Consider the following 26,793-nt stretch of genomic DNA (forward strand, 5'->3'; position numbering starts at 1 on the left):
AGCTGCCATATAAACCGATCGGTAAATGTATAAAATATGTAAAGCTGGGAATGTAAAACTGTAACTGTCAAACTGTAAACTTAATAAGTATAGGTAAAATGTGTTGAAACTCTGTTTTGTGAGTGTTTTCATCATTTAAATCTATAATATAAACATCAAAACCAATCTGCAAGGGTATACAAACTTCGGCGTCCCGAAGTTAGCTTCCTTTCTTGTTTTATTATCAGGAATAAGTACGGAAACTAAAAATAAAGTGGGGTTTTCCTTAAGTTTATTAAACAAATTTTATAGCACTCGAAACAAACCTCATACGCATGTACATATTATTTCGGCCAGTAGTGTATATGCCGGAACTGGCCGGATCGACTAACAACATCATATAGGTGCCATAGGGACAATCTGAAAATTTGTAGAAAAAATTTCAATTTCGCATCTTTCAACATATTTTCTTCTACTTTGAGATATGGCCCTTTTTTGTTATTTTGAAATTTCGGTTTAAATTTTATGAAAATCGGACGAATCATATAGTTAGCATAGGAAAGATTGGCAGATGTACAAAAAAATTTTATGAATGTAAAACAGTAACTGTAAGCCAGTAAAAAAATATATATAGATTTATGATTTAATTCAAAATTGCATGGGTATACAAACCTCGGCGTTTTAGTTTTATAATAATATCATCATCGCTCTTATGCAAGTCATAAGATATAATTATACGATTTTAATCAAATTAAAACCGTAATTCTAAACTACGAGAATTACATGAATTACATGAATAAATGTTTTTCTATTAGTTTTCCGCTATATATCGATAGACTATATGATATATATCGGTAGACTATATGATATATCTCGGTAGACTATAATATATCATATAGTAAGCTATATGATATATATCAATGAGAATAGAAAGAAGACTGCAAAGTTTTATATAGACAGCTCGAAAGCTGAGAGACACCTTGCGCAGTAGGGTATGGACGGTTTCAAGACTTTAGAGATAGGTAATACTTTTAAAAAAATTTTAAATTTGTTTTATTAAAGAAATTTACATATAGTTTAGATTCAGTAGGACTTTGTGGTGTAAACAGTACTTAACAAGTAACTTGAAATTAAAGGTCTTGGAAATACAAACAAAATTAAAATATACCCACCATCCAACGTCGTTGGTCAGTTCAAGTTTGATAGCAGTGGACTAAACTTCAATAACATACCGGACATATTTGTTATTAAATTTATAAATTAGCATTATGAAGTTGATACTAATGAATAGCGCCGGGATAATTTTAACATTGCAATTCCTGTTTTTTATTTCGATTATAAATGGAACCCATATTGTTCATTCAGTTTCCGAAAGATTTGATGGTTATGCTCCTCATGATTTGATTCCAGAGACCTTCAAGAGAGAAAGTCAGTTTGAGATTATTAATGAATGGAAATATTTGGACTTTGAATATTTAACCTTTGTCGAACGGCAGCAGGCAATTTTAAATGGGTATGAAAAATGATTTTTTATTATTCTCTTAAATTGCCCAAATGGCGCGAATCAATTTCATTCATACATATGTACATATGCATAAATACATACATATATGCACATACTACTGTCGAATCCCTGCAGTACGATATAATATTCATACCACTTGCCATCAATAGGCCTCTGTCATAAACAAATCATCAACGACTGCGGTGTGTGTGCCACACATATCTATCTATCTATTTTTATTAATTCAAAAAAAGCAACTTCCTCTATTCCTTCTCGTATGCTTTACAACGGCTTAATTGCATCGTCTGATCTAGAAGGGGCAAATCTTTTTGCCAAATACTTCGCCTCAAACTTTGAGCCAACTTCTCTATGGAACGATGATGCAATGCTGCGTTCCATTGCTTCGAGCTCAAACATTGGGTGCCTGCAGGTCTCCGAATCTGACTGTCACCGCGCAGCGGCGAGTTTCAATGACTCGGAAAAATTCGATTGTGACGGCCTCTCACCTTTCATTTAAAACAAGAAAGGAAGCTAACTTCGGCACGCCGAAGTTTGTATACCCTTGCAGATTGGTTTTGATGTTTATATTATAGAGTTTCATTCCATTTTACCTATACTTATTATGATTACAGTTTGACAGTTACCGTTTTACATTCCCAGCTTTACATATTTTATGCATTTACCGATCGCTTCTATGGCAGCTATATGATATAGTTGCCCGATTTTTATGAAATTTATACCAAAATTCTAGAATAATAAAAAAAGCTTATATCTCAGAGTAGATAAAAATACGTTGAAAAACAACGAAGCTATAATTTTTTTCCTATTAATTTCCTGATCGGTCCTATGGCAGCTATATCATATAGTCGTCCGATTTTCATAAAATTTTTACCAAAATTCAGAAATAATATAAAATGGCCATATCTTGAAAATGGTGCAAAAATGTTGAAAAACAGCAAAGTTATAATTTTTTTTCGAAAAATATATCGAACATTTGTATGGCAGCTATATGATATAGTCGTCCGATCCGGCCCGTTCCGACATATATAGCAGTGAGAGCATATAGAAGACTATATGCAAAGTTTCATTCAGATAGCTTTAAAACTGAGGGACTAGTTTGCGTAGAAACAGACAGACGGACAGACGGACAGACAGACAGACGGACAGACGGACAGACGGACAGACGGACATGGCTAGACCGACTCGGCTGTTGATGCTGATCAAGAATATATATACTTTATAGGGTCGGAAACGTCTCCTTCACTGCGTTGCAAACTTCTGACTGAAATTATAATACCCTGCAAGGGTATAAAAATTGTATTGGCGCTCTGGCTGAGCCACTTCAAATATTTTTATACCCTTGCAGGGTATTATAATTTCAGTCAGAAGTTTGCAACGCAGTGAAGGAGACGTTTCCGACCCTATAAAGTATATATATTCTTGATCAGCATCAACAGCCGAGTCGATCTAGCCATGTCCGTCTGTCCATCTGTCCGTCTGTCTGTTTCTACGCAAACTAGTCCCTCAGTTTTAAAGCTATCTGAATGAAACTTTGCATAGAGTCTTCTATATACTCTCACTGCTATATATGTCGGAACGGGCCGGATCGGACGACTATATCATATAGCTCCCATACAAATGTTCGATAAATTTGTAGAAAAAAAATTATAACTTGGCTGTTTTTCAATATTTTTGCATCATTTTTGAGATATAGCCATTTTATATTATTACAGAATTTTGGTAAAAATTTTATGAAAATCGGACGACTATATCTTATAGCTGCCATAGGAACGATCGGAAAATGAATAGGAAAAAAATTATAACTTCGTTGTTTTTCAACATATTCTTATTTACTTTTAGATATAAGCTTCTTTTATTATTTCAGAATTTTGGTAAAAATTTTATGAAAATCGGACAACTATATCATATAGCTGCCATATAAACCGATCGGTAGATGTAGAGAAAATGTAAAACTGGGAATGTAAAACTGTAACTGTCAAACTGTAAACATAATAAGTATAGGTAAAATGTAATGAAACTCTGTTTTGTGAGTGTTTTCAGCATTTAAATTTATAATATAAACATCAAAACCAATCTGCAAGGGTATACAAACTTCGGTGTGCCGAAGTTAGCTTCCTTTCGTGTTTTTAATAAATCTCTCATTAGTGGAGTATTTATTCAGAGATGGAAGCTGGTTACCCCCATCCTTAAGTCGGGTGCTAAAACCATAGTCTCAAACTACAGACCAATTTCAAAGCTTAGCAATGTCTCGAAGAACATTGGCTTTCACTCATCAATGTTGACTTGGTTAAGTTCCTATCTTAATGGCCGCATGTATAGAGTGACCATTACATGGTCATTCCTCGGATCCGTATATTGCGACTTCTGGCCTTCTTCAGGGGAGTGCCTTGGGCCCATTTCTTTTCATCCTGTTCATTAATGATATAGGGTCATGCTTTAAAAATTCGGAATTTCTTATGTTTGCTGATGATTTAAAAATATTCAAGTCAGTGAATTCAGCTCTAGATAGTGCTAAGCTGCAGGAGGATTTGTGTAGAGTTGGGAATCGGTGTTCTTGTAATAAGCTGCCTTTGAATCTTGCTAAATGCTTCTCTGTTACTTACAGCAAACGGCTTAATAACTCTATGTTTTCCTATTCAATTCATTCTAGTATGCTGCCCTGCAGAACTGAAGCCTTAGATTTGGGTGTAATGTTTGATGACAAATTTCTTTTTATTGAGCACATTAACTATATCATTCCCAAAGCATATGCAATGTATGGCTTTATACGGCGGAATGCGGTTCAATTTTCTGACCGTTACACCAAACTCAGCCTATTTTTTACTTTCGTAAGGTCTAAGGTAGAGTATGCCTCCTTTATATGGAACCCTTCAGGAGCCGTACACACAAACCGACTGAAGCGTATACAAAAAAAATTTCTATCCTTCGCCCTTTACTCCCTTCATCTCCACGATCCTGCTCCTTCTTATTCCGCTAAATGCCGATTAGTGCATTTATCTTCTTTAGAAGATAGAAGAGCTGTATCAGCCATTCTAATAATTTTTGACCTGATTTCTGGCAAAATTGACTGCCCCGCTTTACTTAGCCTCGTAAATTTTTATGTTCCGGGTAGGCAATTAAGATCATTGGAACCATTTTCTACTCCACTCTGTAGAACTAATTATGCCCTAAATGAGCCGATTACTAGGGCTTTACTATATTTTAACAAATTACCGCCTAACATGCGATTGGACCCAACCTCCCCCAGAGATTTGGTAAAAAAACAATTGTATTTATATTTAGCTCAAAATACAACTTAGGATTAAATTTAAGACATGTAGCCAGTTAAGGAGTCCCTCCGTTGGCGAATGAATAAATAAAAATAAATGAAAATATATCTATGTGGCAATAGAGTTAAAGGGAAATATTGAACGTGGCTGTGAGCTGTGGAAAATTCAATATTAAGTGATAGGAAATAAACGGTTTAGCAGCAGCATTAATTGGCACGTTGGCATTTCATTGGGGTTTAATAAAATCGCAAAAGGATGCTTAAGATAGTGAGTGTTTTCCTGTGAGCCTTTGAGGAGCTTATAACAAATCCCAGCTGCAGCAGCTAAATGCCAAGTCTTGGAGCCTTCGAGTCTTATAATATTCATATTCGAACGAGCCCAACGGCAGACCTGGGCGTTGTTGTCTAATTACAAGTGTGCTGCCGGCATAATTGCACTTGCGTTTTAATAGATACGCACTCGATATATTTACTCGCACAAAAGCGCTCTTACAGGGAGTATTTATTCGATTATAAACCAAAGCGCACAGAGAGAGCCTTAAGCCATCGGTTTTGTCCTGGGCCATCTGAACTTGGGCGGAAAAGCATATTACGACCTTGGATTTATTTGACAGCGTTTGAAAATGCGTTTGACACTTTTCAATTAACAATTCTGCATACTAAATTTGATATAATATAAAATTAAAATTATGTAATATTTTTTGAAAATTTTCAAAAATTGGCAAAAAAATCGTTTTCATCCGGACATGGCTAGAATGATCCGCCTGTCGATGCTGATAAAGAATATATTAGGTTGTTTGGTAATGACATACGGGTTTTTACATTCAAATTTCGAGCTTGGCTTGTGAAGTCAAATATAATCGTATCTGGCAATGTTGTGTATCGTTTGAAAGGTATTGGCATCACCTTTAAAATGATATATACTTTGTTTACATAAGCTTCCACGTTAAAAAATTACAATCGATTGAAATGGAGTTCACAAACGCAGAAATTCGGGCAATTTAGAAATTTTTTCGAACAGGGAAAAACTGCTGCGGAATCTCGCAGACAGATTATTGCTGTTTAGGGAGATAACAAACTTTCGATTCAAACCGCCGAACAGTGGTTTAGGCGATTCCGAAGTGGCAATTTTGATACCGAAACACCCAAGATAAAATCATGGAAATAGTGGATCGAGATCGTCATGTGACTATTAGAACCATTGCAGAGGAGCTGCAACTAAGCACGGAAACCGACCATAGGCATTTAAAGTCGAAAAATTTAACAAAAAAGCTCGATGTATGGGTGCCTCATGAGTTACCCCAAAAAAAGCTTTTCGACCGTGTATCAATCTGCGAATCTTTGTTGCACCGTAATAAACTAGAATCATTTTTGTATCGGTTAGTCACTGGTGATGAAAAATGGATCACATATGAAAACATAAAGCGTAAAAATCCTGGTCGAAGGACGGTGAGTCGTCTCAAACGGTGGCAAAGCCAGGACTGACGGCTCAGAAGGTGTTGCTGAGTGTATGGTGGCATATCCGAGGATTTATCCATTATGAAGTGTTGCCCTATGGCCAAACCATCAATTCTGACCTCTGCTCTGACTATGAACAACTGGAGCGATTGAAGATTGGACTTGAACAGAAGCGGCTAGCCATGGTGAATCGTAAGGGCGTTGTGTTCCATCATGACAACGCTAGACCCCATACATCTTTGGTGACGCGTCACAAGCTACGGGAGCTTGGTTGGGAAGTGTTAATCCATCCACCTTATAGTCCGGACATTGCCCCAAGCAATTACCATCTGTTTTTGGCCATGCAAAATTTTTTCGATGGACAAAAATTGAGTTCAAGGGAGGATTGTGAAAATCGAATCGCCGAGTTTTTGCCAGTAGGGACAATGACTTCTTTTCATATACAATGGACTTCTTTAGGAGAGGCATATAGTTAGCATTGTCCGATTAAAGTGCTATATGTACCGTTGTCTTCGATGATTTTCTGACGAATCGCCGAGTTTTTTGCCAGTAAAGACAAGGACTTCTTTAGGAGAGGCAAATACAAGTATGGTAACTTGTAAATGCTAACTATCGTCGTCAAAAATCAATAAAGAAACCGGTATGTCATTACCAAACAACCTGATATATCATTTATAGGGCCGGAAATGACTTCTTCACTGCGTACAAAATTTCTGACTGAAATTATAATACCGTAAAAAATGGGCTGTTACCTTTCTGAATTAATCACGTTTACGCAGACAGCCGGATGAGGCTGTCGATCTCCGACTCCAACTCCTGGACCTGCCATGAAACCCAAGTTAAATCTTAAAAAGAAACAAGAGAATACTGACTCCGACTTACCTTATTTTTATACCCTTGCAGGGTATTATAATTTCAGTCAGAAGTTTGCAACGCAGTAAAGGAGACGTTTCCGACCCTATAAAGTATATATATTCTTGATCAGCATCAACAGCCGAGTCGATCTAGCCAAGTCCGTCTGTCTGTCTGTCTGTCTGTCCGTCTGTCTGTTTCTACGCAAACTAGTTCCTCAGTTTTAAAGCTATCTGAATGAAACTTTGCATATAGTCTTCTATATGCTCTCACTGCTATATATGACGGAACGGGCCGGATCGGACGACTATATCATATAGCTGTCATACAAATGTTCGATAAATTTTTAGAAAAATAATTATAACTTTGTTTTTCAACATTTTTGCATAATTTTTAAGATTTGGCCATTTTATCATATTTCAAAATGTTGGTAAAAATTTTATGAAAATCGGACGACTATATGATATAGCTGCCAAAGGAACGATCGGAAATTAATAGGAATAAAATTATAGCTTCGTTGTTTTTCAACGTATTTTTATCTACTCTAAGATATAAGCTTTTTTATACCCTTGCAGGGTATTATAATTTCAGTCAGAAGTTTGCAACGCAGTGAAGGAGACGTTTCCGACATTATAAAGTATATATATTCTTGATCAGCATCAACAGGCGAGTCGATCTAGCCATGTCCGTCTGTCCGTCTGTCCGTCCGTCTGTCCGTCTGTCCGTTTCTACGCAAACTAGTCCCTCAGTTTTAAAGCTATCTGAATGAAACTTTACATATAGTCTTCTATATACTCTCACTGCTATATATGTCGGAACGGGCCGGATCGGACGACTATATCATATAGCTGCCATACAAATGTTCGATAAATTTTTAGAAAAAAAATTATAACTTGGCTGTTTTTCAACATTTTTGCACAATTTTTTAGATTTGGCCATTATATATTATTTCTGAATTTTGGTAAAAATTTTATGAAAATCGGACTACTATATCTTATAGCTGCCATAGGAACGATAGGGAAAGTAAAAGAAAAAATTATAACTTCGTTGTTTTTTAACGTATTTTCATCTAATTTGAAACATGAGCTTCTGGTATTATTTCAAAATTTTGGTATAAATTTAATGAAAATCGGACTACTATATCTTATAGCTGCCATAGGAACGATAGGGAAAACGATAGAAAAAATTATAACTTCGTTGTTTTTCAACGTATTTTCATCTACTTTGAGACATGAGCATTTAGTATTATTTCAGAATTTTGGTAACGATATTATGAAAATCGGAGAACTATATCATATAGCTGCCATAGAAGTGATCCGTAGATGTAGAGAAAATGTAAAGCTGGGAATGTAAACTGTAACTGTCAAACTGTAAACATAATAAGTATAGGTAAAATGTTATGAAACTCCGTTTAGTGTCTGTTTTCGGCATTATAATTTATAATATAAATATGAAAACCAATCTGCAAGGGTATACAAACTTCGGCGTGCCGAAGTTAGCTTCCTTTCTTGTTTTATTATTCTAGAATTTTGGTATAAATTTCATAAAAATCGGACAACTATATCTTATAGCTGCCATTGAACGATCGGTAAATATATAAAATATGTAAAGCTGGGAATGTAAAACTTTAACTGTCAAACTGTAAACATAATAAGTATAGGTAAAATGTAATGAAACTCTGTTTTGTGAGTGTTTTCAGCATTTAAATCTATAACATAAACATCAAAACCAATCTGCAAGGGTATACAAACTTCGGCGTGCCGAAGTTAGCTTCCTTTCTTGTTAAAATTCAATTTGGTATCCTTTTTGGCCATCAGATGAAATGCCTCGTTGTCCAGAGGCATGCTATACTTCTGCAGCTCGTTGACCAGCCTCTTGAGCTTCTTCACATTCGCCTGATGCAAATCGTCGCGCTTCTAGGGGGCCACTTCCTCGCTTACGGTGATGCCAAAGGTGTGGGTGTGGGTCCCAGTCTAAACCCCACTCTAGAAATCCAAGATCCGTTACAGAATGGATACGTTCAAGAACACTCGTCCCTATGGAATTGTTGGCATGGTAACAATTTCTGCGGTAAAACGACATGTATTTACATTTAGAGTTGTTAAGGAACAACAAATTATGAGTGCACGAGGAAGACATGTTCTTCAAATTAGCTTGCAAAAGCTTAGAAAAGTCAGAATTCGCAAGAGGCAAACATAGTTTAACATAATCAGTGTACATCATGACGTAAGAATGGAGAACAACTTGGGGCAGGTTATTTATAAAAATGCCAAATATAAGAGGACCGAGGTGGCTCCCTTGAGGAACACCAGAAGTCACGTGAACAAGGTTTGAGAATGAACCCTTGAATGCAACTCGTTGAGTACGGTTCGACAAATAAGTAGAAATCCACTTGTTCAACGTGACCGGTAAACCGAAAAGACAAGTTTTTTTTAGCAGTAACTGACAATTCGCCTAATCAGGCATTGCTGAAACATCGGTTTGGGTGTTATTTTTAAAAGCGTTTCTAATGGCAGCAACAAACTCAAGGAGATTTGCAGACGTTCAGCTGCGTTTCATAAAGCCGTGCTGTGAGGGGGACATTCTTGAGTTACATTGGTGCTGGCGCTGAGTAGTAATTAAAAATTCGAATAATTTGGGAATCGCACTAAATTTTCATATACCTCTATAGTGTTCAATATTAGATTTACTGGCATTTTTATGAAGGGGAATAATAAAAGATTCTTTCCAAACTTTGGGGAAAAAAGAATGACTATTAGCGAGGTTTGAGATCCTTGAAGACCAAGGTGTTTTACGCAAAGGAATGGGCAGCTTGACTGAATGGGAGCAGAATACCCACAACATTCTGCAATCTTCCGAGGAAGATGCAGGACGTAGTGAGTGAGTTTCTCGATGCGCTCTTTACTCATGATTTTTTATATTCAGCAGGTTGTTGATTTTTGAGCTTGCGTCAGCCCGTCTCTCTAGCTCGCTTTGGAGCGTTAAAAGGGAGACAGGCACGTGTTTTTCTCTTTCACTTGCCAGTCCTACGCCTTCCTTGCAAGTTCGTCCGCGTTTTCGTTACCGGATATGCCCTGGTGGCTGGGAACTCATTCGATCCTCACTGACTTAGTCGTGCCCAGGCTATCTAGTGACTCCCTGCTTGCCAGTACATATTTGGAACTGACCGCTGATGGATCTTATCTTATCTTACCGCTTCATGTGGACGGTTTATGCTCTGCGCAAGCTCTGCTGTTTTCCTGATGCCGAATACTTCTGCCTGGAAATACTGCAGTGGCTTAGTAGGCTTGGTGCCTCATTTCAGGGTCTGAACCGTATATGCCCGCTCCTACTCCTCCATCCATCTTGGAGCCGTAGGTGTATATATTGAGGTATTGAGCATAGTCCAGGTATGACTCCCAGTCATTTGGTCGCATGAATACTGTTGTGTTTACATTCGGGTGCGTTCTGGGAATCATTTAGTCAGATGTACAGCTCATACCAACTGAACTGTCCCCGAATCCTTGTAGCGACATATTTCCTGATGCAGCCAGACGTTGTACCGCCTTTCCTGCTGTCAGTTCCGCTGGGATATCTATGGGATATATACCCCAGCGCCCCTGATATGCAGAGCCGTGCCTGCCGCTGGGTTCTCTCCATAAGCTTATTATTCGTTTTCTTCTCCATGGCTTGCCACCACTAAGACTCCAGCGATAGACCCAATGCATTAGAGCTGGTGAGAGGCCCCATGTGCTGCCCAGCATCTTCTTGGATGCATATAGCGCTATGGTCGCCTTTTTCACCCTCTCTACTAGATTGGCCTTATGGAGGGCTCACCCAAATCTAAGCTCTCCGACTGAAACCGTCACCCCGATAAGAAAGTCATTTGGTTTCTGGGCCCGAAGCGACAAAGACAGAGCCGAAACTTTTGCCTCACATCTCCAAGGCGTTTTCCAGCCGAACCCTGCTGCAAATCCTTTTGAACTACAACAAATCCAAACTGAAACGGAATCTACTCCAGCGTCATTTCGTCCGAATGAGATCACGAAGGTCATCAGGGAACTGAAACCGAAAAAGGCTCCCGGCGATGACCTAATAACTCAAAAAATGATAATTTAACTTCCGAATTGTGCTATTGAGGTCATCTGTAAAATTTTCAATGGGATCATAAGCCTCGGCCACTACCCAATTAAATGGAAAAAATCTATAATTATAATGATACCGGAACCCGGAAAAGACCACACGATTCCGCCATCTTACCGACCAATAAGTTTACTATCATGCTTGTCTAAGTTATTTGAAAAATGCCTTCTAATGCGCATAACTCCTTATCTGGGAGCTCGCAAAATCATCCCAGCTCATCAATTTGGCTTTAGAAAAAAGCATAAAACTATCGAGCAAGTTAACAGAATAACATCAGAAATTCGCACAGCCTTCGGCATCGAGAATATTGCAACGCGACATCATACAGCGCGCCCAATCAAAACTCCTGAGAGCTATCACTGGGGCATCATGGTATATTCGCAATGAAAACATTCACAAGGATCTCGGCATTCCTGCAGTTAAGAATGAAATAGAAAAGAAAATGCGCCCTACAAGGAAAAACTTTCAGCCCATCCAAATCGTCTAGCAAGGGACATAATTAGTCAGGGCCATTTACTCTGTACCATTCTACATGACTGCTAGTTAGGTAGTATTGTAAGATTTGATACACTTATTGTTAGTCTCATAAATGAGAAGATTGAATAAAAAAAAAAAAAAAAATGGGCATGATGCGTGGTACGCATCTAGCAGTTCTTTGAAGAGGGTCTCTAGGGACTTTTCTATGTCTTCCGCGGATTCTACTATGCCCGGAGGGTTCCTAAAGACTGATTGTTTTGGAGAGTGTTCGAATGCGTATTGGAACCGTATGTACCTATGATCTAAGAAGGATGGTCTCTCAAGGGCTCTCCTTTCTGATATCCTGTCCCCATACAAGAGTAAAATCTAGCACGCTTAAGGAAGTGTGACCCACAAAGATGTGACAGGAAGCTACCAAAAGGCGCTTTTTTCCTCCTCCTTAGGCTCGCGTTGCCTCTTGCTCTCCAGTGCGTCCTTACAAGCGCTCTCCGCCGAGCGCTGCCTGCAGTAGCAGTTGCTGCAGTAGCGTTGCAACTAATATGACCTGCTGCCGTCACATCAGAGGTGTAACCGCTGGCGACACGCAGAGAGGATGGCTCCCTCGCTTGCCCGCCGGTGGTAGGGGTCACTCCTGACATCCCAGATCCGGTTTCTCCTTTCGTACCAGCCATGGCTAATGGTTCATTTCCTCCGGCTTTTCGGGCAGAAGGAATTGAACCGTATCCTTTGCTAGGCACTGTATATTTGCGGACGGTTCAAGCAGCGATGCACTACCCGTATCCGGGTCAATACTGTGCCCATTGACCAGCCGGCGCTCTCGGGGAGGGTTCAGATTGAGGATTTTTCCCAGCCACTAAATTTTGCACTGATTTAAGTGATTTCTGTAGCATTTAGAAATGTGGGGTAAGAAATTTGAACTAGCAGTTAAATATCTTGATTGGTCGACTTGGAGACTAGTTTGACTATACTTCTTGGAGAGTCTAAATTTCAAATGTTTTAGAAAAGAAAGAGAAATTTAAGGGACATACTTGTTAAAAACTGAGTACAATATGTTGCAGGCTCATCTTCCGGATACGATTAGCTCTAAAGTGGGATGATAGAAGGAGGGTCAATGTTAATGCTTCCAGACCTGCTCTAGTTTTTGCTTCTTAAGCCAGACCTGTTCTAGTTTTCCCACGGATTTGAATTATTATCTGATTTTTTAGCGACATAATTGCATAACTAAATGAACTAAAGGTAAAATACTTCATTTTTAAATGCAGGCCTATTCTAGTGTTCACTCGCAAGCGAATTTGATAACATTTTCAGATTTCCCTTTTACATAAGTGAATTTTCCTTGTTGATTTAAGAAAATTTTGTTCAATTACACATAAATTCCTAAATAATTTCAGCTGGCCGCTCTAAGCAAATGGGTTTTCTTTGTCTGAGATTTTCTAATGAGGGAATGATCAAATTTTGGAACGCTGTAGTCTCCAACCCATGTATAGTAGTGGAACACTTGCGGGCGCAATAAGCATTTTCAAATATTTTTAATAGCAGTCAGATATTTTGGTTGCAAGATGCTGGAGAATAGTGCTGGCGAGCTTATACTAATAGTTAAATACTAGTTTAAACTAAAAGCCGAACTTTTAATTGTAAAACAAACTGAATAGTAATTGTTTGAAACTAATGTTATGAATATGTCGTTGTCTGACAACCCTTAAATGTTTACTCTTAAATCCGCCTTTTCCATTCGGAACCTTGAACAGGGGTTTTGACACGATTGTCGAATAAGAGCGTCGAGAAGTAGCAGTCGGCATGTTAATGAAACGCAGTGGTTCTGCAGGGTAGATACCTCTCAATTAATATCAGTAGAGACGCCCGTTCGACTCGATGTGTTTACAACACATCCAAGCAGCATATGAGTTTCCACACCCTCTTTGCTCATAAGAATATATATTCTATCGAGCTGGCAGAGAGTTGTTCGCTTATTAGTTTCGTTTTTATCTTTTGTTAATATAGTTTGTAACCCTCCAGGAGGTCAGATCTGTATGGGTGATAACATTTACATTCTACTAAGAAAACACTAAGTTTGGGAACAAACCAAGCTTCACTACCACACAAAACATTTACATCAGATTTTACAAATAAATCGTTGCTTATTTATTATATTTCAATATTTTAAATAGGTCGCCAAGTTTAAAAGATGTTTTAATTTCACTTTTAATGTCCCTTTTCGAAATAAAAGTTATTTAACAAGTTTTATTTTCAAACTTGAGGACCTGGCGAACTTTATCTCGCCCCAACTTCGGCTGATTAAAACAAATGAAATTGAGACGTTCCGTTTCTACTTTGAAGTACCTGTCGAAACAGTACTGTTGAAATATCATCGATACGCATAAAAATTCATAGAGCTGACCTTCTTATTCGTTTCTTCTCCTAAAATTTGAATTCAAACTTAGTTGTAGAATCAAAGAGAAGTGATGACTTGTAAACAAACCTGTCGTTGGATTGACCATCTTTATGTTGAAATGATACCCACGACAGAACATCAACGGGTATTGAAAAGCATCATATGACCGATGAGTCTCATAAACTCGCTGCAATTGGCCGTTATCCCGACGCTTAAGAATAATATCGCGTGATTCCACATTCTCGCCAACAATCACCACTGCAACTTCATTGATAGTGGGAGCATTAAATTGTCTTGCATGGATACCATTGGGGTTTTGTCAGCGCTGATAATGATTTTGTGTCGTCATAATGCATGATATCCAATCCGGTTTTGATCAATCTGATTAAGCGACCAACTAACACTATCCACTTTCGCTGACGACACTGCGATCCTCAGCCGTTCCAATGTCCGGTCCGGGCAACAACCCACCTCGCCAACCACCTCAAGGTAGTCGAGAAGTGGCTATCTGATTGGCGTATTAAAATAAATGAACAAAAGTGTAAGCACATAACGTTCACTCTCAACAGACAAGCATGCCCTCCGCTCTACCTGAACAGCACGCAGATCCCCGAAGTCAACGTGGTAACGTACCTGGGCGTCCACCTGGACAGACGCCTAACATGGCGAAGACACATTGACTGCAAGAAAATTCATCTAAAACTAAAAGCCAGCAGCCTCCACTGGCTCATAAACTCCCGATCGCCCCTGTGTCTGGACTACAAGGTCCTGCTCTACAACTCTACACTGAAGCCAATATGGCTCCCAGCTCTGGGGGAACGCGTGCAGTACCAATCTAGACATCATACAGCGTGCCCAATCAAAAATCCTGAGAACTATCACGGGGGCACCATGGTATATTCGCAACGAACACATTCACAGGGATCTCGGCATTCCTGCAGTTAAGAACGAAATAAAAAAACAAAAAGCATCCTACAAGGAAAAACTCTCCACCCATCCAAATCCCTTAGCAAGGGACTTGATACGAGTTTCCAGAAGAAGCCGCCTACTACGTAACGACCATCCACCCAGCCATAATTAGTCAGGGCCATTTACTTTGTACCAGTCTCATGACTGCTAGTTAGGTAGTATTGTAAGATTTGATACACTTATTGTTAGTCTCATAAATGAGAAGATTCAATAAATAAAAGCAAAGCCTAAATAAAAAAAAAAAAAAAAAAAAAAAAAAACTTTGGTAATGCTTCGTTAACTCGATATTTTGATTCAATATTTTTTTTACCGATTTCATTGATACACAATCTCAACGCAGCTATGATCTTTGTAGGGTGTTTCAGAATTTTACATACAACAGTGTGTACATCTGTTGAGCCGCTAGAGACTTTTCCAGAAGGTTTTCCCAAAATTTTATTATGCTATAGCCTTCTTCTGGCAATTACAAACAACTGAACAAAAAATTGAGCCAAATCGGCCCAGCCGTTCTCTTGTGATGTGATTGCTAACATTTTTTGTCTCCATTTTTATATAAATAGATTTCAAATTAAAAGTTTTTTTTTTCAATTTTTACTTGATTCATAACACTTATTTGCAATCCCTGAAAAAACTATAATTAATTTAAAACATCCAATATAATATTAACTATAAATATAATGCTAAACAAAAAGAAATCAATAACAACTTTTAGAATTATAGTTTATAGTTTTTAATAAATAAAATAAATGATCTACAGATCGTTCCTTCGGTACGATTTTCATAAAATTGAAACCGTAATTCTGAAATAATGGTCAAGTGACCATATCTCAGGGTAGATACAAATTTGTTGAAAAACAAAAAAGTTATATAATATAATCTTTTGATCCGGCCCGTTCCACCTTTTATACTAGTGAGAGTCAGATGGATTGATGGACGGAAAGACAGAGATGGCGAGATCGACTTGGCTGTTGACTTTTTCACTAAAATGATAATATCCTACAAGGCTATAAAAACAAAAAACTAAATAAGATCAAGGAATTTATGAGTAGCTAGAAAAATCAGAAAAATGATAAACATTTTTAATATTTCATATTATATTTAAGATTTTGTTTGTAATTGACCTTTATGAAGAATTACTAGTCGGAAAGGTAAAACATTAAAATCACAATTTTACATTCTTTGAACTAATTTATTTATTTACAGCGACTTTGTACCCAAGAACAACTTACCCTTGGGAATCGATGTTTATCGCGATCGACTATTTATAACAACGCCTCGTTGGAAGGATGGAGTACCTGCCAGTTTAGGTACCATTCCATATCCGGCAATAGAGACAAGTCCAGCAATTAGACCGTATCCTACATGGATGGATCATGGAGACCCCAAAAAACCTGATTGCTCCAAGCTAATATCGGTATATCGCACGGCAATTGATAAATGCGATAGACTTTGGTTAATTGACTCGGGTATTGTTAATGCTACTGTCAATCTAAATCAAATCTGTCCGCCAAAGATAGTCGTTTATGATCTTAAAACTGATAAACTGATCAATCGCTACATTTTACCAGAGTCGCAAGTGAAACAAGATTCTCTTCATTCAAATATTGTTGTTGATGTCGGAAATACATGCGACGAAGCCCATGCCATCGTATCGGATGTCTGGCGATTCGGCCTGGTAGTTTACAGTCTCTCAAAAAATAATAGCTGGCGAGTTACGAATTATAATTTTAGCCCGGAGCCTTTTGCATCTGACTTTAATATCTATGGATTAAATTTTCAATGGCTGGACGGTGTTTTTGGAATGAGTATTTCGTACGACAAAAATACTAATCAGCGTGTTCTCTACTTTCATCCAATGGCAAGCTTTAAGGTGAGATTCAAGTTCTTGAGAAGGTAAAATAGTAAAACAAGAAAGGCAACGAACTTCGGCTCGCCGAAGTTTGAATACTGTTGCAGTTTGCAATTGGTTCAATAAGGGGGTCTTCTCATTGGGCAACTTTTTTTTTCGATTTTTTTTTTTTGCATTTATTTATAGTTTGGGATGGTGTGTATATGTCTATTTTTAGAAATTCGAAATACTTTAGAAGATACAGCCTTTTTTGTGAAGCAAGATCTATGCAAAATGAGCTTTTTTCAAACTTCAAACGCGTTTATCTCGAAACCACGTTTTTCGAACTGGCGGCCATGATATCTCCAGTTCAACTGAACCGATTTTCATGAAACAAAGTGGAATCGACGCAGAATTGTCACCATTTTCGGCTGACGGAACAGATATTTTTTTAAATTTTTTTTTCTATTTTTTTTTTTACACTAAGCTACAAAAAAAACGCCCGAAATCGAATTTTTTTTTGAATGGCCGCCATTTTGTTTTAAAAATTTTTTTAAAAAATCTGTTCCGTCAGCCGAAAATGACATTTATTCTGATTATAACCCCGTTTTTATTTTTTATTTCGGACGCTCTGGAGTCCCTGAATCGTGGCCGCCAGGACGACACCTTTTTTTTCGACCACAAAGTTTGAAGTCTCATTACTCTTTGAACAACCCTCGTATCGAGGCAAGAACAACTTTTTTAGTTACTTTGAACATTTTTGAATATAATAAATAAAAAAAGTTTTCAATTATTCTTTGCGTTTTCAAATAAGAATTTTTTTAAAAAGGGTCCAAAAACTGCTTTTGAATGAGAAGACCCCCTTAAGAATCGTATCATTTTGGTCAAATTAAAAAAAATTAAAACGGTATATAGAAAAGAAGAATATTTATACATTGATAGCATATATTTATTTGGGTTTAATAAAATTTCAATAATTTTAAATTCATATATATATTAAGAATACTCATATAAGTTGAAAATAAATAATATAATATAAATAATAAATAAGCTGAACATAAACAAAGTAATAATAACATTCATTTACCTATGTGTACATGTATAGCCTAGTACTCTGACGACGAAAATCAGCTGTAACACGTGTTATAGTGGAATCGATGTTTATTTGGCTCGGTAACCAGTGTGACCAAAAAAATTAAGGAAAAGCCATGAAACGTCATGAAAATGGTAATACTGAACAGCTGTTTGTTGCTTGTAAACAAATAGAGATGAATTCAAACGGATTGGATTTTGGTGTTTTCATAATGTATTTCGCCGCTCTGGCAACGCCATTTAATTTTCGCAGGCATAATTTTCGTCGTCAGAGTACCGGCAAAATTGACAAGGCACAAATTTCCTCATCTTCCTTTCTTCACACCGTTTTTTTTATAAGGAGTTTGGCCGCTATAACACGTGTTACAGTGGATTTTCGTCGCCAGAGTACTAGGCTTAAGAGTTTTACATGTTTCTCTACATCTACTAATTGTTCCTATGGGAGATATGTATATGATATAGAGTCGTCCGATTATCATAAAATTAAGGACTGTTACTAACATAAAACACATTTTTTTAAAGCAGCAAAACTCCATATAATACATTTCTTTGAAATTTGGTGAGAAAGTTACAAGCATGCCCAAAGAACTCGTTGATGTTTTCTTGTACATTCTTGTCCCAAAATGTCCCCAATTGTTAAGCCTAGTACTCTGACGAGAAAAAACCGCTGTATAAATTAGACAGCGGAATCGCTGTTTATTTCGCTACCGAGCTAGTGTGACCAAAAAAATTAAGGAAATTCCATGAAAATGTACTTTTTATGGCGTTTAAGCATTTTCCTTGGTCACACTGGACAGCTGTTTGTAAACAAATATTCAAAAAAAATATTAAAAATATTAATAAATATGGCATTAAAATGTCCTTTGTGGGTTAAATTCCATATTATGGGCTTCCCCTTGACAGCCCCTATCAATGCCACCTTTTTCCTTCAACTTTCCCTCCATTAGGGGTGTCTAAATAAATCAAATGAATTATTTAGACAGCGCGATATCAGCTGTTTACTATCTTGATCTGGCAACGCCATTCAATTTTCGCAGGCTTCATTTTCGTCGTCAGAGTACCGAAAAAAACGACGTGTCTAAAAGTTCTTCTTCTTTTTTTTCGACACCGTTTTTTTTATATGGAGTTTGGCCGCTGTCTAAATTTATACAGCGGATTTTTCTCGTCAGAGTACTAGGCTTTACTATTTAATATAAACCGCCTTCCTCTACTTTATTTTATATATTTGGGCATGTTTGTAGCTTTGGCGCCACATTTTAAATTTCATTTTTCAATTGTTCCTCGCCAACTTTGTTTACATTTTCGTAGTGTTGGTCAAATTTTAAGAAGAAGAAATCAGAGTTGCACTAAAAAACTAACAAACCGTGGTTAGATTTAGATGCGTTCTAACCGCGGTCCATTCAAGAAAATTCAGAACGGCAAAACCTTATGGACCGTTCGCTCAACGGACGGTGGATGCGCTTTGACGGTGTGTGGGAAGACCCTATTAATCAGTCTAAATAGTTGAAAAGCTATTCATTTTACTCCCACCTCAGTCGCTTCAGCCATCTTTGATAATGTTTTAGATGTGGCACAGCTGATACATCAGGTGTAATAGGATGTCGGATGCAGAGTAGCTGTGGGGGAAGACGAGTTTCACATTTGCGAATAATCCCAACTGTTTCACACAGATTTATTAAGTGGGGAGACAGTATGAGCCTCAAAGCCTTATTAGATTTTTAATTTCAATTTATAAATATTGTTTACATAAAATAGCTGGCCATACGTGTCAGTGTTTTTAGTTGCTCCGGTTTTCGACAAATTTTTGATATCGTTTTGCTAACGGAATGTTTCGTTTTCTAACCGTTTGTTACGCTGTTACATGGCGTGTTTTGAAGCCAGGAGGAGGTAGAAATAGCTGAAATTAAGAAAATATAGGCATCTAAGGTCGGAGGGCCAATGTCATTCAAGGCGCTGCAAAGTTCAGCCTACTTCGCTTCTGAAGCCACCTTGTCGCCCTTACTAAACCCCCTGGCCAAATCATAAACCCCAGGACGACCTCATCCTGAAAAGTTGATTTGCGCTTTCCCCTGAAAATAATAGATCTGTGTTTAATTGAAAATAAGCAATCAATATTTGTGTACTTATATTTAAAAAATTAATTAAACATAAAACAGCTGTTTTCCACAAGAGCGAGCTGCCACATTTTTTACAGTTTTAATTACGGTGGTCTCAATTAATTTTTTGATCAATTTTGACCATTTAAGTAATCAAATTAAATAGCATCTATATATATATAAATGGAAACAAAAAATGTCAGCAATCGCATCACAAGAGAACGGCTGGGCCGATTTGGCACAATTTTTTTTCTGTTGTTTGTAATTGCCAGAAGAAGGCTATAGCATAATAAAATTTTGGGAAAACCTTCTGGAAAAGTCTCTAGTGGCTCAACAGATGTACACACTGTTGTATGTAAAATTCTGAATCACCCTACAAAGATCATAGCTGCGTTGAAATTGTGTTTCGATGAAATCGGTCAAAAAATATTTAAACAAGAAAAACAATACTCATTGGGTCTCAACGTTCATCGATGCCACTGTTTCTCCGTCAGTGAATGAAATCCATACATTATTCGCAATAATCATAGCTACGTGTCATCCGTCGAACCCGACCGCATTGTGAGACAAATACCAAATGGTGGACGATATTTTGAACAGAGTACGCAGGACAACTTCTAATTTCACTCTTGGCATTAACGAAGATATGTATAACAAAGAATTAATACGGATGAAGGACATGTGCATGCTCATGTGCGGCAGTCTACTATCGACATTGGGAATGCCATCGCCAAATTGTTCAGTGCACGATACTTTCAATCGCGAATTTCAACGGGAGCAACACTACAATCAGGATAACCTGGCCGAAAGAGTACGAAAAAATGTACCGCTTTTGAATGCCGAGCAGAAGAGAGTGGACGATTCGATAATGAAGATTGTTGGCGATGAAACGGAAGGCTTATACTTTATCGATGCTCCTGGTGGGACAGGCAAGACATTCGTCATTTCGTTGATTTTGGCAACGATTCGGTCAAGATCTTAAATTGCGTTGGCTGTTGCATCATCTGGAATTGCTGCTACATTGTTGGAAGGCGGTCGAACTGCACATTCCGCTTTTAAGATACCCATGAATCCTCTGACGGTTGACCAGCCAACGTGCACGATGAGCAAGAATTCAGCGACAGCAAAATTGATACGAGAATGCAAAATCATCATTTGGGATGAATGCACCATGGCGCATAAACGAGCTTTGGAGGCAATTGACCTAACGATGAAGGATTTACGAGGTGATTCGAAACTATTTGGTGGGGCTTTGATATTGCTGTCCGGAGATTTTCGTCAAACGCTTTCCGTTATCCAGAAATCTACGACTGCCGATGAAGTTAATGCATGCCTAAAATCGTCCTGCTTGTGGCAATATATCAAGAAGTTTAAATTGACCACGAACATGAGAGTCGCATTGCAGAATGACCCATCCGCTGCTGAATTCTCGAGACAACTGCTGGCGCTCTGCAATGGTGAAAGGGTGAAGGGCAATACTAGCAGCGAAGAATAAGAACGTAGATAGTTTGAATTTCGAAGCGACCAGTTTGAACTCACTGAATGTGCCTGGAACTCCGCCGCATAATTTGCAACTGAAGGTGGGATCAATTATTATAATGCTGCGGAATCTAAATCATCCGAGATTATGCAACGGTACGCGGTCGTCCGTTAAGACGCTAATGAACAACGTAATTCAAGCGGCGTTCATCAAGAGGAAGTTCTTATCCCACGAATTCCGATTATTTCAACAGATCTTCCATTCCAATTCAAGAGGATTTAGTTCCCAGTTCGATTGACATTTGCGATGACAATCAATAAATCGCAATGCCAATCGTTGGAAGTTTGCGCGATATATCTGGAATAGTAATATTTTTCACATGGGCAGTTATACGTAGCCTGTTCGCGCGGCAAGCCGTCATCAATATTTATTTTTGCACCGGTTAACAAAACAAAAAAAATAGTTTATCACATCGCTCTCAACTAATTTCGAATCAGAAAAATTTCACAACAAATTTGAATTACCAATATTCTATTATTACTCGGGGTTATATGAAGTCGTGAAATTGGGGCAAAACAAAATTCGCCGTTTTAACTGGCTGTTTCGTTCGTGTTGTTGGGAACAATATGGCAAACCGTGGTGATAACTGTTTGCGATGCACTTATCGATCTATCGAAAAAACGAGAAAACTTGTTGAACACGGCAAAAGTTTTGTTGTCAAATCTGAGATGGTGCCAGAAATAATTTTTTTTTTAAATAAATACGTGCCAGAATGATCTTGTGGTGGTGTGGAATAAACATCAGAAGACCACTGAGTAAACTATTTTTTTCCTTATGTAAATAAGATCTGATTTCATATAAAAAAAGCCATTTAAGCCATAAAAAACCTTTCGTCTTCGGAAACCGGAGCACCGATTTCTAGATTTTAAAAACGAAATGCAAAAATCTTCCCGTTTTCGATTACCGGAGCAAGCCTGAAAATTCCCTTTGTGGGTTAAATCCCATAGCACAGGTTTCCTCATAACTGCACTTTTATTAACGATACTTTATCCTCACGAAAAGAAAATCTTTCTACTCCTGACAATTTTTTTTCTTCAATTTTTCCTGCATATTTGCTTTCAAAAAATATCAATTAATTTTTTTTCGCTTCGAAATCTCAGCTGTTTAGTTTTTGATCCGGCAACAAGTTTAGCTTTTTCAATCGTGATACTTAAACTTAGAAAATGTAAAGGAATTTTTTTATAACAATAGTGTAAGGTAATAATAGAAAAATATTAATTTGCATATTAAATATTAAAGCCTAGTACTGAGACGTCGAAAATCCGCTGTAACAATTGTGATAGCGGCCAAACTCCATATAAAAAAACTATGTGAAAAAAGGTAGAAGAAAAAATTTTTTTCATCGTCGTTTTTGCGGGTACTGTGGCGACGAATATGATACCTGCGAAAATTGAATGACGTTGCCAGATCAAGAGGTAAACAGCTGATATCGTACTATCACAATAATTCATTTTATTTATTCTTACAGGCCTAGTCTTCTTCGAAGACGCAGCTATTGTTCTTGGCTGGACGCCTCAAGGGGTGCCGGTTCCTCGTGGGCCATGTTTCCGGAGGCCGCTTAAAACATGACCACTGCTAGATCTAGGTTGCTAAGAATGGGATATAAAAGAGCGATAAGGATGTTTTTAATGATTATACCCGCCCTCGGCCTGCCTGTCGTGTTGGTATATAATGTTGTGTATCCTCTAACAGCCACACCAGAGATTTGGCTATCCATGGCTTTTGTACTAAGTCGATAACGAGAAGAACTGGAAGATTTGCTCAAGCGTGTGAGCTACGCTCCAGGTTAATCTGACCTGCATCATTGCAGGTTAGTGTCAGGGGTGTCGTCCTCGTCCAACAGCTTGTTGGTGTCATCGGTTTCATCCTCGGGGAAAGACCTTAATCTTGGCTTTTCTGATGCCATAGCGACCTTGCGGTCGGATTTCTCGGGTTGTTCCAGACAGCGTTGATTAATGAAAAACTAGAATGGCTAACTAAATTTCATCTCCCGTTCCGCTTTTAGGATGGCATAGTCCTCCATGTCAACGCCTCGGCTCTAAGCTCTAGTCATCAGCAACGTGTTATGGTTAGACTGTCCATTGGGTAACCAAATCCGAGCCGTGGGCCTTATCGTGCTGTCCATGGCGGAGATAAGCTTGATGCTTATCCCCCTCCCATGCGTTGCTAATCTTAGCAACGCACGCCACCAGTAAGTTTCTCGAAGACTCGTCGTCGCACCTAATTACCCGGTGCCCTCTAACCATGTCTGAGGAGTCAAAGGGGGGTCTCCCACCAGATGGCTCGGAAAGCAATTTGTCTTATATCATCTCTGCCAGCCTGGTTGGACCTCCTCCATAAGCAGGCAACCCGTTGTCGTTGAGCCCGTCCACCAGTACCATGACAAGGCTGTCTCCAGCCACCTTGCTAAATGATGTCGGTCTCTGGGCCTCTTCTTTATCGATTTCGGAGATTGAGTTGGGTTTTACCTCCCCATGAGGTTCGAAGCGGATTTAAGCCCACGTTGCTCGACGAGGCGAGCGCTGGGGTACCGAGGGGTTTTTGGCATTAAAGAAGGTCGACCGTGGCTTCGTTTCTAAGCCACGGCAAGGCATCTTCCTACCCAGGCTTGCCCAGCCCTGGGAAGGCACCGTAAGATTGATAAGTTAGTCTATATTCGTCATTGGTTTTTAGTCCGTATGATCTTTCCTATTTTTTAAGAATCGGAAAAAGTAATGTAGAATCTTTGCGAAAAGTATTTGCTAGCTTTTTATACATTTTTTTTTGCAGATCATCCAGACCAATGGCAATTTTATATTCAGAATGGCTTCTAAAACATCACATTGACTCACACAAGCAAATTGAATTCAATAGACAGATACAAATATGTCCACATTGAACTCGTTAAATTTACGTTATTATTTTTCTCAGTTTTTGGCTTGCCAACACCCATCTGTTTTATTTCTTTTTTATTGTCATGAATTAATTTAATTACATAATTAAACAGTCCGTAAAAAGGTTCTGTCTTATATCGTCTCCAATGTGCATATGCCTTGTCAATATTATCTATAGCTCTCTAAATGTCAAGGAATTAAACCAGGAATTTTAAAAGTTCCTAGCCAGTTTTTTCCTAATAGGTACGTGTCTTTTATATAGATATTCAATGTTAGTTTTTAGATGGTTTTGTCGTGATTCATTCGATGGTAACACAAAGACGTTATTCTAATCACAGTTGCTGACATCACAGTTCAGCATATCATAGTTAATGTTCCTAAAAATTATGCTCAGTCAAGTCAAAAAAAATTTGGTCAGCGATTTAGTCATAAAGGAGAATTTTATCATGGTCGTCAACAAACATTACATCAAGCCAGGTATTCGCCGTATTAGTGTAATGGGATGGTATCACTCTTCGAGATTCTATATTGTCACGTAAGTTGATTTGTCACTATATATACAGGATGAACTTGCTAAGGAATTGATAATAATCTAGTAAGTCAGTTTGTTAAGTTGATAAATATCAATGATTTGCTACTTTTTACAGTAATTAATTCCAGAAAAATATAAATTAATTCCATTTAATATTTAATTTAACATATATTGCCCTCTGCATGCCCCACTCGATCGGAATAGTAAAGATTATATCCAGAGCATTCAAACAGTTTACTATTTGTGGTTACAACAAACTAAGTTTCTGAGACGCTTATAATAACAACATTCGAATTGATTAATAAATACCGGAACTCTTCAAATTCGATACACAAGCTCTGTGAATTTTTGTGACATCATTTTAGACTTAAAATATAAAATGCTTAAAATATAAAATGGTGCTGGGTGATGTAAACGTCATCTCATCTACTGCACTTCATGTGCAGGGCTTCTTTGAAACTAAAGAAATTACCTTTTGAGAGCTGCTCGTTTACGTATAGAGCGCCCGGCTAGTCAAAGTTCAGTTGTTGGTTCTTTGAGCGGCGATATTTTACGAGTGCGCAAAGTAGTGAAACCTTTTCCCTAGCGAACTCTAATTTATTAACGAATGAAGGGTCAAACAAGGTTTATCGAGCCCTGAAGATGTCACGGACTCTCCGCGCACAATCAGGATCATGTCGAAACTCAGCTCGTTAAGTAGCTGCCGCAGTTTTTCGCCTTCAGAAAAAGGCACGCCATGAGCTGCGCTTACTTATCGAAGCGACTGCTCATGGCCGATATCAGCAGGTTGGGCAGCTTTAGGAGTGACTTCAGAGGGGCGTCCACGCTTAGCCCACTGGGTTTCCTAATTCCGCTTTCCCTCTGGCAAAACCTTTTTTTTATTATCAGTGTCCGTATATTTATTTTTATTTTTTTAGTACTTTAAAATTTGTTTTTAAAAATACACTCATTCATAAAGTAACATAATAACGTGTACACGGAACCTTCTTGAGCTCTATGCTGAAAAATCGAAATATTAAAATCTTTTAGTGCTTCGTCATAAAATTTAATGCATCTTTTACCACCAGAATGCTCTTTTAAGTTTATAGAAACAAAAGAATAGTCAGAGTCAAAAAACAAGTATTGGCATTGAAATGGATATATCCGAGATATCCAGCTAATACTTTAAATTTTGCAACATTTTTTTAAGTGCCCTGTTTTTTACCTAATTTACCTTAAATATTCGTTGCAGGAATTTATGGTACCTATGGAACTCTTAACAAACGAATTCATATGGCAAACTAGTAGCCAGGAAACCGCCAAATATTTCGTGTCCATTGGGGACCGTGGATACAAAAGCCAGTCATCAACTTCCGGAATCACCAGAGATGGAGTTATGTTTTACACACAAGTTCATCGTGATAACATTGGTTGCTGGGACACTGCAAAACCTTATACACGTGCAAATTTGATGTTACTTTTTAATCAAAGTGATGAGGCCTCCAATACACTAATCCAATTCCCAAATGATTTAAAAGTGGACAACGAAGAGCAGCAAAGTGTGTGGATAATGAGCAATCGTTTACCAATTTTTTTGTATAGTAGCTTGGATTACAGTGATGTTAATTTTAGAATTTTAAGGGCTAATGTCAATAAGATAATGTATGAAAATAACAAATGTAATCCCTTTAATAAGAACAGTAATAACACTAAGTCGGCTATTGTAATTATAGAAGAGGGACAATGTTATTAAGAATATTGAATGTGTTAAATAAAATACTGTCTGATACAAAAATTAAGCAAAGACACGA

At 37.8% G+C, this 26,793-nt stretch overlaps 1 protein-coding gene across 3 annotated transcripts; it reads left to right on the plus strand.

Annotated features, from left to right (window-relative positions):
• Positions 1-909: 909 nt before the first annotated feature.
• On the plus strand, positions 910-26,785 carry yellow-h (L-dopachrome tautomerase yellow-h). Of its 3 annotated transcripts, none has more exons than XM_017182124.3 (4): positions 910-1,001; positions 1,056-1,492; positions 16,246-16,912; positions 26,235-26,785. In XM_017182124.3, the coding sequence occupies exons 2-4, from the start codon at positions 1,248-1,250 to the stop codon at positions 26,733-26,735; spliced, it is 1,413 nt and encodes a 470-aa protein (XP_017037613.1). In that variant the 5' UTR covers positions 910-1,001; positions 1,056-1,247; the 3' UTR covers positions 26,736-26,785. The 3 variants fall into 3 exon arrangements, with proteins under 3 accessions (XP_017037613.1, XP_070143811.1, XP_070143812.1); XM_070287710.1 differs by having other exon boundaries at positions 1,061-1,492; XM_070287711.1 differs by lacking the exon at positions 910-1,001 and adding an exon at positions 15,954-16,190 and having other exon boundaries at positions 1,363-1,492.
• The last annotated feature ends 8 nt before the right edge of the window (positions 26,786-26,793 follow it).

The sequence above is a fragment of the Drosophila kikkawai genome, chromosome 4, assembly GCF_030179895.1.
Source record: "Drosophila kikkawai strain 14028-0561.14 chromosome 4, DkikHiC1v2, whole genome shotgun sequence".
NCBI classification, from domain to species: domain Eukaryota; kingdom Metazoa; phylum Arthropoda; class Insecta; order Diptera; family Drosophilidae; genus Drosophila; species Drosophila kikkawai.

Bases quoted from the DNA above. Each gene is read 5' to 3' on its own strand.
- yellow-h (XM_017182124.3), top strand. From the start codon at position 1,248: ATGAAGTTGATACTAATGAATAGCGCCGGGATAATTTTAACATTGCAA. The intron at 1,493-16,245 runs GTATGAAAAATG...ATTTATTTACAG, and splicing joins CAGCAGGCAATTTTAAATGG to CGACTTTGTACCCAAGAACA. The intron at 16,913-26,234 runs GTGAGATTCAAG...TATTCGTTGCAG, and splicing joins ATCCAATGGCAAGCTTTAAG to GAATTTATGGTACCTATGGA.